This window comes from Scardinius erythrophthalmus, assembly GCF_964197995.2.
Source record: "Scardinius erythrophthalmus genome assembly, chromosome: 16".
NCBI classification, from domain to species: Eukaryota; Metazoa; Chordata; class Actinopteri; order Cypriniformes; family Leuciscidae; genus Scardinius; species Scardinius erythrophthalmus.
In genome coordinates, this window is record NC_138236.1 from 25895293 (window position 1) to 25911950 (window position 16658).

The 16658-nt window shown below is 39.7% G+C and overlaps 1 protein-coding gene across 2 annotated transcripts; it reads left to right on the forward strand.

Annotated features, from left to right (window-relative positions):
• The first annotated feature begins 6 nt into the window (after window positions 1-6).
• arhgef5 (Rho guanine nucleotide exchange factor (GEF) 5) lies at window positions 7-16561 on the forward strand. Of its 2 annotated transcripts, none has more exons than XM_081387766.1 (15): window positions 7-607; window positions 1357-4555; window positions 5494-5542; window positions 5727-5767; window positions 7518-7882; window positions 9048-9208; window positions 9446-9598; window positions 9697-9826; window positions 9944-10018; window positions 10148-10237; window positions 10328-10476; window positions 10579-10722; window positions 12131-12201; window positions 12286-12390; window positions 15619-16561. In XM_081387766.1, exons 2-15 carry the CDS (start codon window positions 1525-1527, stop codon window positions 15753-15755), a joined length of 4701 nt encoding a protein of 1566 aa, XP_081243892.1. In that variant the 5' UTR covers window positions 7-607; window positions 1357-1524; the 3' UTR covers window positions 15756-16561. The 2 variants fall into 2 exon arrangements, with proteins under 2 accessions (XP_081243892.1, XP_081243893.1); XM_081387767.1 differs by having other exon boundaries at window positions 1357-4135.
• The last annotated feature ends 97 nt before the right edge of the window (window positions 16562-16658 follow it).

A 16658-nucleotide genomic window follows, 5' to 3' on the forward strand; every position in this document is an offset into this window, starting at 1 on the left:
CACAGAAGAGAGAAGCAGACTGTGAACTTCCTGTTTCTGTGAGGCAGAAGCATGCAGTGCCAGTGAGGGTGAGGTGAGTGAAGGGCTGAATTACTGGAACAAGCTGTAACGCAATCACTGTGAGTCTACTGTGAGTTTATGAGAAGCAAAGAAAAGCTGCGTGTAAGCTTAAACAGACGTGTACTTTTGGATGCCTCTTTAAGACAGCGCTGGAGGGGAAAAGTGTAAGGAACACAGAAACAGGAGGAGGGAGGAAGATAAGTGTCAATCTGTTCAAACTTGTTTGGGAATTTGAGAAGGGCGGGAGGAGGGGACGAGAGAGAGAGAGAAACAGAAAAAAAGATAGAGGAACACGGTGAGAACTTTTACTGTGCTGAAAACTATTTTTGATTACATGACCAGATTAAGTAGGACAGACACAGGCCGGATAATTATATCAGTATTTTCAGTAGATCATTTATCTCACTTGACTTTGGTTCTCTCAGTGAGCAAACACTGATATGTGGAATGTCTAAGAGTTGTGCAATTCCTGCTAGCTTCACTTTGTCTGGAAAGCGAAGAAAAAGAGGGGGAGAGACAGAGAAGCGTCCCCCAAGACACTTCTCAGGTGAGTCCTCTGCATTATTCCCAAAACTTTTTCTTCTATCAACTTTAGTAAAACAAACAGTTCTTGTAAACAAACATGTCAACATCACAGGCAAATATTGCCTTGTCATGCTTGGGAATATGTATCTGTGTTTATGCTGTAGAATTTGTTAAAGCTTTTGTGCGTTAATATAATTCATTACATCTTGACATGAGTCAGCTTTGTTGAAGCTGTGTTCCTTCAACCCCTCTTAATAGTGTTTTGGCTCTTCCTATGCATGAATTATTTGAAATACCTCTGAACAAGATACAAGAATAGCATAGGGCAGTGGTTGGTTCAACTACATTCTTTGTAAGCACTGATTCGTTTTCATTTTGCTGAACTGTCAATCAGGCTGTTTTGCATATCAACTGCATTAATATTTCATAGTGTGACAGTTCTTATAAGTTAAATTAGTTTATAGGAGTGTATAAGTTTAGTATAATTGTCAATATCTATTATGCATCATAACACTGATTTGAAGTGACTTATTTGACAAGAACTGTATATTTCTGTTGTGTTGTAACTTATCTGGTGGTGTATGGTGCAAGAAAATGCCAGGCCACGTTAATTGTGACTGTGTAAGCTGCCAAGATGTATATCTGACATGTTGCAACAAGATACTCTGAAGTTTTAAAGATTTCCCAGAATATGTTTGACTTTGATCCTCTTGGAATATGAATTTTGGTTGGTTTATTTTTTGACTTTTCACAACATTTCACCCCTTATAGGTTCTCTATTTTGACATGGAAACCTGTCAAACTATTTGGGCCATTCAAGACACTGTGCAAATAGAGTCTTCTTAAGGTGCACTAGACAGGTTGTGTCAATCAACGCAAAACCGTGACCAGCTAATCAGCAAAGGAGACCTATGTGAAGAGACTTGGAAACATCAAAACATGGACAGACCAAGAGACAAAGAAAGAGAAATGGAGCCAGTCTCATATGATTGGACTAAGGGTAGGGAGAAATTTCCTGCAACTAGAAGAAGAGATGAAGAGATTGACTGGAGAGAAAGAGCCAGGCGGAGAGATGGAGATCGACATGCAAATGGGAAATCATCAGTGTCAGAACATGCTGAATATGGAGACCGGGACAATGAGAGGAGAAAAGGGGACACTTTTCCAAGAATGACAAAACCAAGCAAAGATAGAGATGGAAGGATGCCACTTTCAGAATATAAAAGGGAGCATCACTTAATAAGAAAGAAAGACATATTGTATGAAAATGAAAGAGAGAGGGAAAGAAGGAGATACAGAGAAATGGACACACAGAGTGAAAGAGAAAACACAAGATACAGGGAGGAGTTGACGAAAAATGAAATGAGAAGGCCCATAAAGGAGGAGCCAGAGAGACGAAGGGAACGAGAAAAAGAGTTTGACTCTGGAAGGAAAGAAAGAAGGAGAGAAAGTTACCCAGGGGATGTTGACCTTTCAGGCATTAGGGAAAGAGGGACAGACAGAGAGAGAGACAAACTTAGAAAAAGAGACAGAGAAGACAGGTATTATCCTCGACTCATGGAACGAGAGATAGAGAGCGTTTCAGATAGGGAAATGAGGACTGAGAGACAGAGAGAGGGGGAGAGATCTAATAAAAGAGATACAAAAAGCGAAGGAGACAGTGATGGAGACAGGGTTAAGGAAAGGAAGAGACAAGAGGATGCTAAACATGGACACAAACTCTGCAAGAGTGAAGGAGACAGCGATGCAGATCGAAGGGTACACAGAATTAGAGAGAGAGACAGACGTAGAGATAGAGAAGCAGAGGGAAGGCAAGACATGGTGATGCCAAGAGAAAGAGATTACCGGGAAACAGGTTATCGTGATCCAAAAGGGGAAAATTTGGAACGACTCAGAGAGACGGATAAACTAAGAGATAAAATTAGAGACTCCAAAGAGAAAAGAATGCACAGAGATGCATACTCATACACAACTGAGAGAGTAAGGTCTAGAGATGGAGAAAGGATAAGAGAGAGGGATTGGTATTCTGAAAGAGAGATTGAAGAGAGGGAGAGGCGGAGGAGAGAGAACGTAGAGAAAGAGAGAAGTAAAATAGAGAAGAGCAGACAAAGTAGTGAAGAGCTGATTTCAGGAAGTGTTGTCGAGAATGAACAAGGGAGGGAAATGAGAGAGAACCCTAATGACAGAGAACGAGAAAACACTGAGATTGATAAAGAGAAACTGACGGGAAGAACAGAGGAAGAGCAGGAAGTAAAGAGTGCACTGAGGGAAGAAGAGAAGGGTGAACGCTTTGCTGCTGAGGAAGCAGTTACAAAGCAAGCTAAGATCAGGATACGGAAAATGTGGCTGGAACCTCGAAGTGAGAGAAAAGAATCCCATTTAGAAAAGGAGTACACAGAGAGAGAGAGAGCTAGAGAGAGGTACAACCAAAGATACAAAGAAAGCAAGACAACTGGTAAAGAAGAAGAACCTGAGAGAAAGAAAGAAAACAAGAAAAAGAGCCTTGAGGACAAGTATAGAGAACTTGAAAGGGCTGGGGAGTTTATGAGGGATGTGGATGTAGAAAGTGAGGAGAAAAGCATGGAAGGGAACGTGGTTTGTGAAAGTGAAGCCCTGGAAACAGAGTGGCAGATGGAAACAGAGAATGTGACCGATAACATGGAAGAGGAAGGCAGAGAGGAACAGGAAAAAAACAATAGACACGAGTACTTGGATAATGAGGAAGGAAGTGAGGAAGAATCGGAACCAGAGAAAGACAGAATGATGTCAGCAGAAGATGGATTTGTGACAGTCTCCAGTGGTGGGGATGATGCTGAGGAAGAGAATTTTGAAGACTGCAAAGAATTCTGGGATGGTGGAGTTGCTCAAGATGAAACTGCTGAGGGCAGAGAGATCAGAAAAGATGAAGAACTGGAAAACCAAACATTGCACGAGAGAGCAGATCCTAGGGCTCCAAAAGGACCCCTAAAAGTTTTTTGTGTGATTGGTCAAACCCTTCCCAAGTCCCAAACCAAACAGAATGCATATGTAGATGCTACTGTTGAGGAAGCAGCCAATCAGCATTCAAGTCATGATGTGGACAACCAAGGTGAAATGAGCACTGCGAATGCATTTGAAAAGGTTGAACACAGTGAACAAGACATTGAAAGTGCGATGGATGACCTCACTCTTTCTCCTAAGGAAGACAAAGGGGAGGGAACAGAAATTAATGACCTGGCAAAAGAGGGTGTAACATCACTGGAAGGCCAAACAATTATTTCCAGTGAGGCATCAGAACAAGGCACCCAACTCTTCCCAACACAGCCTCCTGAAACTTTAGGGCCATGCAAGGATAATGGTCATGGGGCTCCAGAAATTCATATTGAAGACACATTACAAGGAGGAGAAAAAGAAGCTACTGGAGAAACCGTGAAGCAATTTGATTCAGATGACACATGGGGCACAACCGAGGAACGAAAGCGATGCTCTACGGCTCCTCATCTTAGATGGGCCAAGAACGTGGTGAAAGAGATCCTGGGTCTGAATGCGGTGGACACAGAAAATACAAGAGGTAGTGTTACACACATAGACATGCAAACCAACACACAAATAGAGGGTGAGAGAGAAATGGACAAATCAAGGGAAGAGGAACAACTAACAGAGGGAGGAGAAAGACAGGGAGGGACGGAGAGAGAGTTGAGTGCGGAACAAGACCGGCTTGATCCTAGTTCTCTCCAGCACATGGTTTCCTTAGAAGGAGAGGCAGACAGGAAGGTAGAAGAACAAGTTTCTAAGAAGAAAGATTTTATAAAGAAAGGCGTTCAGAGCTCTAGTAGTTTTCAAGATTTGGGGAATGAGTCTCGCATAAAGAGGCGAGGGTTTCGAAAGGCAGTGGAGAAAACCAAAGAAGATGAAGAGAATCAGAAAGAAGAGGAGGAAGAGGGAGAAGAAATTGGAAGGGACCGCAGGACGAGAATATTCAACATATCAGGTGAGAGGAGAATTAACATAAGAAGGCTAAATTGGACATTCAATGACCCACTTGCTCAACCTATTCTATCAAAGTTAATATACCAGTGCTGTAATGTCAAGTAGAGAGACTAAATGTGCTTATGCAAGAGTGTAACACAGAATTCCATGAGTCATCTTCCCATAAATAAGTGTCAATATGGGCGGGTCAGGTTTATTTTCCTGTCATGCAATTGAGAATCCCTAACATTTCACTGACAGGTATGTTGAGACTGTTAGATCTTTATTTATATTTTTCAGCCATGGAATTGATTTAAAAATGTCCAATGACTGTGCCTGACATAATTAGCCAAATACAGATTTTGATGACAATAGAAACATACAACTGATTGTAAACTAGTCCTGAGAAAGGGTCAACTTTTAGGACTATTTTTAAGAAATTCGTGTACTTTTTTTTGTGTGTGTGTGGTCTCATTTTAATAGCCTAGAAGCTCCTGGGGATTCTTGCGGGGGTTGGAGTCATGACCACTCAAGACTCCTTAAACAGCAGCATTTCTTGGAAGAGGCAGACTTATGAACTGCCAGATTTCCGTTGTTTCACAAACTAAACCACTCTCATGTAATAACTAACAAGTCCTCCCACAGTACCTTTTCCTGTTTTTTTCTTCAGAATTTTTTTTTTGATTGCAATAGGGTTATTATTAGTTTATTGCCACATTTCCATTAGAGCTGTTGAATTGCATCAGAGGTCTTACAGTCTAGTCTATGTTCAGTTATTCACTGGAAAGCAAGATTTTGAAGCATTTCCTTATGTACAACATGTGTTTTGCTTGAGTTGACATATTACTTGTTTTCGGCTGCTTAAATTCTAATTCTATCTTGGTTAAGGGAAGATTAAGAAGTATGATGCCAAATAAGAGCATTGTGTTATGTGCTGATTTCTGTGTTTTGGTCGTATAGATGGTGAGGAGGATGAATTAAGTTCCACCTGGAGTGAAATGGATCTAAGGTAGGAGAACCAGACTTTACAGCATGTATACTGTATGTCCCATATTCCAAAATAGGGGTTACCAACCACATATAGGGTCTTAATGCAGTCCATCACCTCTGGCAGTATTCTGTTTGTGGAAAGTCTTACAAATGTCCATAATATCTCAGTTATCATTTGCTCTCTCTCTCTGTCTTACTTTCAGAAAACTCGGGAGGACAAAAAAGAGGAATTCTAAATTCTTTAGTAAGTGTCTGTTTTTTTCTTTTCTTGGAATGTAACACATGGCTGATCTTTACATGTACACGACAATGTATATGTACATGGTTATAAAACAGATGATTAGTATTTTAAAGTTCATTAAAACATTACAAAGACACATACAAATCCCTTTTTTTGTTGACATGACGAACCATTTTACGTGCCCCTCTGTACTTATTGTACTGTAGTGTACATAATATGATTGTAACTGGCTTTAATGTGCAACATCTATGGTTCTTTATGGGTTACAGTTAAGATGTTCAGAGCAGTGAAAGTTTTGTCATTCCTAACTATGCTACTTTGCTAGGCCTCAAGGCAAAGAACACGTTTGTGCTTGCACATTACTTGGAACTGCAGATAAACAGCTGCAAATACTAACTTAGTATTACAAAAAAAAATGTTTTTATGGATGTTTGAGCTTGTACATCTTTTTTAGCTATTTTAATTTACTGACCTGCTGTACTTGTTCGCAAACTACTGTACTCTGACATCTTGTGATTTTCTCTAAACTAATGTTTCTCAACTGGTGGATAAACTGGTTTAGCTTTTTTTTTTTTTTGCCTTTTGCTGTATCTTAACTAGACATGATTTTATGATTATAATTGTATTATTTGCCATTGTTTTTCTTTGTAACCCCAGTCTGTCCTGGGGAGGGTTGTGGAAAGCAGGAAAAAAACAATGCTAAATCCAAATAATACAAAATGCAACTAAACATAAAGTTATGCATTGTTAAAAAATTTTTTTTTTTTAAATTGAAACAATTTAAAACAAATTAAATAGACTTAGTCACGTTTTAAAGGCAGGAGAAAACACTTCCCATAATTTTGGTGCAAATTCAGCTGTTTTTTGGTAAAGGCTATGCCTAATGCCAGCATAGGCAAGTTGCATGACATGCCCTCATCCTCAAAAATCATGAACAAAACAACCCAAGGTGAAAGATATTACCCAGTCTGCATTAAACACGAGATCACCTGCAATGAAAATAAACATGGCTGGTTTGTGCCAACCACAATGTATTTTGTACGAATTATTGGTTGCTTATGAAGTTCCTGGTAAAATGGCATTGCTTGATTTTAAGGACATTTGTTTATTTGTTTATTTTAGTACCTCACTGTAAAAAGTGCTTTAAAATGAAAGTCCCCCTGTAGTCAGTAACTGTCTCCCTTAAAACTCAACTTTGATCACCAAAATGACATATTTAGACGTTTTTTTCCTTTAAAAATATCTTCATGCCTTAAAATAGCTTGAATGTAACTCCACACCCTTGCCTCATTTAGTATATGCAGTTCTGTAAATATGCAAATTAGCCACGCCTCCACTCAATCACACCAGCTCAGAGATCCACTCGTTGACGATCACACTTTGACGTGATTGGTTACAAGGTAGTTTGTGACGTCAGAGACACCAGCGATTTCAAAGAGCAATTTTGGGACTGTCTTTGGTTCACCGCAGTTTAAAGGAGAAAATACTCAGCAATGGTGTTGACTTATGAATTTGCACATGATTTGTCTTTAAGCATATTAAAAACACCACATAGACATACATAAATAGACATTTTCACCACAGGGGGACTTTAAGTAAATAAACCAATGGGTTTTCCCATTTTTTTAAAAGTTAAGTCAACTGATCACTTTTTACAGTGATATCCAATATAAAATGTGGTAAGATTTTCTAGGTAAGAACCACTGCTCTAGAACCATATAGATGATGATATCTCTGTCTCTTTCTCTTGCAGACTCTCAGTTGTATCAGGAATACAGTGAGGTGGTCCAGAACCGAGAGATCCTGCTGTCTCATACCGATTCTCTATCAATAAGTGGAGATAATCTCAATATCCGTTCATCTTCTTCTCCAAATCATTCCCCTAAGCTATCACACAGACCTCTCCCACCTCTCCCTCCAGTCATCCTACATCCCCACACTCTGTTTCAAACCAACCCCTTTAAAAGTCTTAATGTGCCTCAGCAATCCACAAACAGACCCCCTTCCCCTCACCTGTCCATCTCTGCATCCTCACCCACACTGTGGCAGGAGCTCCCGGGAGTGAGGAGCAGCCCAGATTTTGGGGAACTCACTGAAGATGCGAGACGTCTGCAGGAGGTAACTTAGAATTATTGATTCAGTATCACCTAACATTGCCATAAAACGTATTTTGACACACTAAGGGGCATTTACATGACACCGTTTTCAACGGAAAACTTTGTATGCGCTTTATTATTTACATGATAACAACGTTTTGGCCTGAAAGCAAACTTTTGAAAACGGGTTTCAAAGTGCAAGTTTTTGAAAACTATTAAAATTATAAAAATTCTTTACAAATATAAAACGGATAGTTCCGGTCCTTGATTCTGATTGGTTGAGCCGCGTTCGAAGCCGTTGTAAATTACTCAACAAACACACACCTGTGACCGCATTACATTAGTATTACTGCGCAACTGCCGTTTGTGATTCTTTGTTGCTGCATGTGTTGCTTGGCAACCTCTTTGGAACTACATTGCTTGGCAGAGGAATAAATGTGATAACCACTGATCTATATAATGACATTCTATATAGATCAGTGGTTATAACGTATATTTTTTGTTGCTGAATAAAATAAATATGATAATGAATATTTTTATGGAGTAACCGTTTTATAAAAGCAATAAGCTGTTTTACAGTGGATTTAGAACAGCTAAGGGGCGTTGTTGGGCACGACGCTTCGCGGGACTTATTGCTTAAATTGACATCGCCAACTACTGGCCTGGCAGCAGAATAGAGCGAATTAATCGTATTCGCGGATCCATGTGATCATTGTGAGAACATTGTCATCTGTTCGCGAAAAACACAAAGGATAAACTTTCCCGCTTTTAGTACATCGTTGTTGTGTAAAAGTGCCCTAAGTCATAAACTTAAAAATATATGAATGCCATTATGCTAGATAATAACGTTTCAAACCAAGTGCCATATATTTTAAAGACAAAGCACAGGCATGCTTTTCAACAAAACAGTCATCTTGGGGGGAACTGAAGTGAACTCACTTGTTTACAGAAAATAATCCACTATGATATTTTGTTATCAAATGCCATGGAATTCATACATATTTAAGCTTGACTTAAGTGTCCACTGTATACACTATCTGGACAACATGGAATTCTGTTTCTGCCCTCATAGTAAAAATAAAAAGGCAATTGTTAAAAAAAGGTTTGTCAATAAGATATAAAACAACATTGTGAGATATTGATTTTTACTAGTAAGGACATAACCATAACAAATCTGTATTTTTCAGGTGAGGTTTGAGGTCGTGACCTCTGAGGCATCATACTGCCGCAGTTTGGACATCGTAGTGGAGAACTTTGTCATGTCCAAGCAGCTCAATGTTATCCTGTCTTCACAAGACAAAAACTGGCTGTTCTCCAGGCTAAATGATGTTAGAGCCATCAGTCACAGGTTAGAATCATGTCACTGAACAATAACAGAATTACTGAAGAAAAACGTTCAGTTCTCTACATCTGCTGTGTGTGCTGCTGACACCATTTGACAACTTTGACTCCCTAAACTTGCATGAAATCTTCATCTCCAGCCAATCATTTTCCAGTTGAACTCTGACAACACCCTGGAGTCAGTTCTAAAATGTCTGCTCTGAAATCTGAATTATGCCACTAATATATGCTTTTTTTAATTTAGGTTTCTGTCTCACCTGGAAGAAACAGTAGAGAAGGACATAATGAACTTTACCGTCTGCGACATCATTATCAAACACTGTCCACAATTCCGAAACGTCTATGTGCCATACCTTACCAACCAATCATATCAGGACAAGACATATCAAAGATTAATGTGAGTATTTGTTTGCAATTGTCTGAAGTGGAAATGTGCTTTTCTTCGTTTATTCTTGTCCATACGATTTCTTTGATTCTTTCCACCATCTCTCATAGGGACGAGAGTCATGAATTCCGTAGAGTTGTGGAAAAGTTACAGCGTAACCCGGTTTGCCAACGACTGCCTTTACGATCTTTCCTCATTCTGCCGTTCCAAAGGATCACTCGCCTCAAACTGCTAGTGCAGGTAATGTCTTCATCGGTCCCGTTTAAATCTGCCTCTCACATTCTTGTTTAAATGTTGTCCAAATAAGCCAATAGTATATCAACATGATCATCGATGCTCTCTTTTCTTTATCGGTAGAATATAGTAAAGAGAACCGCACCAAAGACCAAGGATGAAGCACAGGCCATTAAGGCCATGAAACTACTTGAAAAGGTGAGACTACTTTTTATGTACTTGAAACAATGCGGTTATGTCACCCACATCTCTGCATTGGAATTTCTTATCAGTTATCTAAGTTTCTCTCTCTTACCACTGTCCCATGCTTCTTTTGCTGCTTTACAGATGATCCAGGAAAGTAATGAAAGTATCTCTCAAATGAAGAACATTGAGTCACTTGTGACTCTCAATGCCAAAGTTGACTTTGAGTGTAGGGTGAGCATGACGCATTAAGCAACTTCATTTGTGCTGAATGCCAAATAAATAATGATATTTATAATAATGTATTTTATTTGTGTCTGTTAGACTCTTCCATTGATCAGTCAGTCCCGCAGACTGGTACGAGAGGGACCTGTGACTGAACTGAGAGACTTTTCCCTGAGAGACAGGGAAGATGAAAGAAGTGTTTACATGCACCTTTTTAACGACTATCTCCTGCTCTCTTTGTGGAAGGAGTAAGTTTGACCTTCATTAACATCCATTTTTCAATTGTCATTCATATTCTTTGAAAAATTTAATATTCATGCTGCATAACTTTGCTAACTTCCTTTTTGCAGAGGGGGTAGGTTTACAGTTATCGACCATGTTCCTGTGTCAGAGCTGCGGGTTGAGAACTGCAGGTTTAAACTGCATTCCTTACAGAAAAACCTGTTCCGTCTGCACATGTCGCAAATAGCCCTGCTTTTGAAGACAGAAACCCAGTAAGTCTCATGCAATGGCTGCCGTGTGCGCATGCCAGTGAAGTCCACAAGGCTGTAGGGCAGGGGTGTCCAGTCCTGCTCTTTGGGGGAACCTTCCAGCAGAGTTTAGCTCTAGCTTATGCCGAGTTCACATTGCACGATTTTCAAAGTCGTCAGATCACTGTTCTTTTCACACTGCACGACTGTCTGGGGTAGCATTCAGTTGCTGATGCGTGCACATTGCACAATGGATCAGAGACAGGGGGTTACACATTGCATGACCTTACAATAGGAAGAATCGCAGACAACTTTGTCTGGTCCGCAAATCACCCCCTAAACCCTCATTCACAATTCCCTACGTTAGTTTACTAATACAGTTCAATTGAAGGAGTGAATGAAAATGTGTGAGCGAATTCGGACAGCTGTTGAGCGTACATCAGTTGTACACTCGTTATTGCAGTGCAATGTGGGATTGAAGGAGTGCACTCAATAACGTCCACTATGGTTTCAGACACCACTAGTAAGTGAGGATAGGAGCAGGCTTCACTCAATGCATATATTATTAAACTTTAAGAGTGCTGGCCTGGATAATTAGAATGCATAAAGTAGGAGAGAGGCCGCACTATGCATAAATGTACTTTTATTTGCACAGACGCGTTCATTTATTTTTCAAAGGCTGTCCATTTTTAAAAAAAAATTTTACGTTTGCATGTTTTTTTTTTCAAGCAATTCGAAAAAATGAATATTTTGAAAAACTGAAATGGAAACACCTGGCGTACATAAAAGTCGACCGGACAGAAAACTACCAACATCCGTTGCCTTAATTTTTGGAATGACTTATCGAGAGAGGAAAGAGTCGCATAATATCGGTTAATGAAAACGCCGTCATTCTGAATTCGTTTTTATCAACATTTAGAAAATATTGCAAAAGTTTTGCGCTAATCTGTAATGGAAACCAGACTAGAGTTGTGAAAACTGTAACGTCATGTGCATGTGTATAAAATGTTTAGTCTATAGACCTTATGTAGCTCCGCCCCTTTTCAGTGCTGCGCTCGTTGTGTTCTGTCTTCTGCTTTGTATTTCCACAGCATGAAGGTAAGATCTTACAGATTTATGAATGATACACTCATTTTAAATTGTCGTCATTGTCGTCATCAAACGTACCCTATATTAAACAAACTCAAACTAGCTCTTTAGGATCACTAGAAACTTTCAAATTCAAATTCAAAATGTGTTGGAGCTAAACTCTTCAGGAAAGTGGCCATCCAAGAGCAGAATTGGACATCCCTGCTGTAGGGTTTCGTCATTTGTAAAATTTGTCACTTTGAAAACTATATTGCATAGCATGAAGTTCAGTCAGGCAGTCTATTGTTTTGATATCTGGTTGAGCAGAATGATGCATAACTAATCTGTACCCATCTTCTCTCAGAGCTGATAAATTGCGCTGGATATCAGCACTCTCACGTCCTTATCCTGAGATTGACTTCGGTGCAGTTCAGGGTATGTTCCACTTCCTGCTCTTGCAATTTCAAAATAAATATTCTAATGCTAACAATATGAATTTCTCTCTTTTCCCATTTGCAGACTATTCACAAATGCAGTGCATCAGAGCCTTTGTCGCCCAGCAGCCAGATGAACTCAGTTTAGAGAAAGCTGACGTTCTGTTAATTCACCAGCAGAGTAGTGATGGTGAGTAATAACGCTAAACACATAAAGGAAAGATGAGTCTTTCTAAAGCATCATGAATAGAATTTATTTTTCTATCGCTACATCTGAGGCCAGCTCAGTTTGGTTTCTACAACAGTACACTACCACATGCAAAACATTACTATTGAACATTACATCGTTTAGATTAATGTACAGTTACAAGGCCAGTTCTTCTGGAGCAACCTAAAGTTAAAAGGTTAGTTCACCCAAAAATGAAAATTCTGTCATTATTTACTCACCCTCATGTCGTTCCAAACCTGTAAGACTTTCGTTCATCTTCAGAACATGTCATGCTGGTGATGTACAGAATTGCCTGCAGAGCCTGCATTGGCCTTTTTGTATAGTACATACAGTTATTGTCTAGTCTTGGAACTTCCACTGGAAGTATATAACCAACATTATGAGACTTATGAGACTAATCTCTACTGTTGATGCAGATGAGATTTTGGGGAACTAGTAATATAAGCTGATGTTGTTTCAGAATTCTGCAGTGTAGACCATGAACAAAAAGAGATATGGGACAATTCTTTGTAGTGGTCTATGATCCAAGAAACAACTTCCTAAGCTTTTTCAAGTCAGTTCATGTACTGTAGATCATATTCATCATCTATACCAATGTATGGGGTAAGTGACAGTCTACAAATTTAGAGCAACATCTTTTGGCTTAGTTATACTAAGAACTACTACTAAAGACCTCCAGAACATAGTCTGGAAAATGCCTTTTTGCGATGATTCTACAAGTCCTAACAACATTTGCGAAGGTTCACTGGCTCTTATCTCGCCTGGTCAGCTAAAACAGACTATCGAGCATTGTCTGTGTTTCCCGGCTCCACCGGTTGAATTGAATGGTCTTGTCCTCAGCTTGTTGCTTCAAGCCATCTAGATCAGTGTTTTACAACCCTGTTCCTGGAGCCTACTCCCAACAGTGCACATTTAGGATGTCTCCCTTATCTGACATATCAAATCTCTCCTAATGGAGGAATGGGCAACTTCAGTCCTGGATGGCCACTGTGCAGAGCTTAGTCCCATCCCTAATCAAACAAACCTGCCTGTAATTTTCAAACAATCCTAAAGAGTTAGGTTTCAGGTGTGTTTGATTGAGGATTGAGTTAAAAGGTAATCACAAGAGCGATTAGAACGCCGTCTGCTCTCTAATCGCTCACGCTGTACTTTGATGTCATACACTGATTGGTCTGTGCAGCGCAGATTCAAGTCGAACACCTAAATTCTGCAGGACAGTGGCCCTCCAGGACCAGAGCTGGGCAACCCTGCTCTAACGTGATGGTGAATTGAATCTGGCATGTTTGATTAAGGCAGTGGGTTTCAATCCTGGGCTGTGTTCAAAATCACCCCCTATACGTCCGCCATTTGTGTGGACGTTATCGAGGGCATTCATTCAATCCCATAATGCATCAGAATTACGAGTGTACAACTGATTTACACTCAACGGCCAGAGAATACCCATAATGCACTGTGAGGGTTGAATGAATTCCCGGGTCTCGCCAAAATATGGCGCCCGCCAGTGAATCATCCATCCATCCATTTTCTAAACCGCTGGTCCAATGTGGCTACAGCGTAATATCATAATATCATCCGGGTGTAACATTTTTAATACCGATTTTCCATGTCAGAGTTCATAGTAAATCTATTCATTACTACTGGAGCTACCATTAAACCGCAAGCAAAAACTATGCAAAAGCGGCAGTGCTTTCAGCGCACGCAGTGTCCAAATTTGCTCACTCGTTTTCATTTACTCCTATATTAGTGGAGTAATGTTGGGAATAGTGAACGAGGGTTTATGGGGTGATTTTAAACACAGCTTCTGGGGTCCCATCACTCTGCACATTTTGTCGTCACCCTTAACACCTGATTCAGAGCATCAGCTCATTTAGGCTCCTTTAACTGAACTAAGTGGCTGTGTCCGAAATTGCGTACTCTCTTGAGTAGTAGGTACTTATTTTAAATAAGTGATTACTTCGCAACCACTAAAAAAGTACTTTCTATATGTCCAATCCTGCTCGCGGAGGGCCTTATTTTTAAAGTACTTATTTTAAAAAAGTGATTACTTTATGACCGTCAAAAAAAGTACGTTTTTATAGTATGAATGTGTGTTAGTATAAATGTAATTCGGATGTACTACATCTGCCATGCTGTCATTATCATGTGACCTACCAGCGTCAGTTACGTCGCTTCTCTGCCATTTATAAGTCCTCTCCCGTGGCCTTATGGGATAGTAAAGTATGCACACTTCAGAACCTTGCCAGTAGTAGGTCATCCGGGTCATTTTTGCCTACTTTTTTATGAGTGCTGTGAATTCGAACACTTCTTTTGTCACATACTGTATATGATTTCGGGTGCAGCCCTCGATTAGCTAGTTCAGGAGTGTTTAATCAGGCCTGGAGCAAAACTCTGCTGGAAGGTGGCCTTGCTGGAGCAAGACTGAATGCCCCTGTTGTAGAACCCCTGTTGTCATTTTCCCTAGAGAGTCATCAGGTGTGATAAACATTCTTTCACATCTAGATTTCATTCCCAATTGCCACAGTTTATGTAAACGGGCATATTCGCCCACACATTGATTATGATATAATTGTAGTACTGAATCTGATGAGGTGTCCTGTACAGTGTCACCTGATGGAGTTTGGGTTCCTTGCCACTGTCGCCTTTGGCTTGCTTAGTTGGGGTTTAAAAGACACACAAATTAAATACACTTATTCAGCAATATTATCGATATGACTGTACTCTGAGAACAAAACTTTAACTGAATTGAACTGAATGACACCACTGTGTTCTGTACTTATTGCTGAATTGAACTCATTTCATAATTGATTAATTTTACGCCGCTATTGAATTGAAATGAATCAACACTGACTTGAGTTGAATAATATTGTCTTCTGTAGAGTTGCTTTACAGCAGAATTTGTCCATGAGATTGTTTACATCATTGATTGTTTATTTTCCCAAGTGAAGCTACTTTGAAACTATCTGTATTGTATAAGCGCTATGTAAATAAAGGAGACTTGACAATACTGATAAATGAATTGATACTCCACTGAGCATACTGTATGTTTATTCTTAGGATCTACTGCCAAAACCAGTTCCTATTAGAAATGCCAGGCATGATGCTAATGTTGTGTTACAAGCTGACGTATTGAATTGCAAGTGGATGTTTTGACAAAAATGCCTTTAATGGAATTCTCTCCCTTTCCTTCAGGCTGGGTGGAAGGAACCCGTCTGTCAGACAGGCAGCGTGGATGGGCCCCCGAGTCTCACCTGGAGACAATAGTCAGCGACAAAACAAGAAAGCGCAACCTGCTGGACACCATGAAAATTGCTACAGCTGCGTTGTGAAGCCACATGTACATTCTTCAAGGTTCTCAGGCAGACTTATTCTACCACAGTTTTTTAGTGTTACTTTAAAGTCTTGTGTAAAAAAGAAATCTTCAAGAACTTTGGACTTATGTGGGAAGTTTCTATTTATTTTGTGGATATACTCGAGCTGATAAGGGTGATGCGGGTACCCATGTCAGGGTACTCCACACCCTGAGAAAGACTCGTGGATGATGCTGAATTGTGCCAACAGAGCTCCTTGGATATCTCAGGATTTCTTGCAAATGGCACCGCCAAATGCAGTACCTGCTCCAAGTGAGCATCTATGCAAAGTGTTTATGTAAGCGTCTTGAAAAGACTCTTATAATTTGGAAGTGGGGTGTGGACCACCGTCCGTTTTCCTCTTTATGAGTGAGTTATCTCACTGAGGAGCAAGGACAGCTGGATATAAGACTCGGTGAGAAATACGGTTCTTTTCAACATGGAATATCAATTCTGTCTGACTGCAGACTCGTGGAGAAAGAGGAGTTTGTTGTGCTCCAGGACACAAGATGCTAAAAGGACAAATTTTAACAAATTGTGAACTTTTCCTTTAACAAATTGTGATAATTTTATTCAGGATCATGAATTATACATGGCTACTTAAAATAGGATGGAACACCCAAGGTTATAACAATGTACATAATTCCTACAATGTACATAATATAGGTTTTTAACTTTAAAGATATAAAGTATTATGTTTTCAGGGAATAATGTCATCCCTGTTCAAACAAAGTGGCATATAACTGTAATATGCTTTAAAAAATAAACTGATCATTTGTTTCCTGAAAGAACATTTCATAGTTTAGCAGTTGAGATTTTTTGTCTTATCAAGTGCACTTTGATATTAACTTGTAATTATGCAAGACCTCAAGGAATATGCAA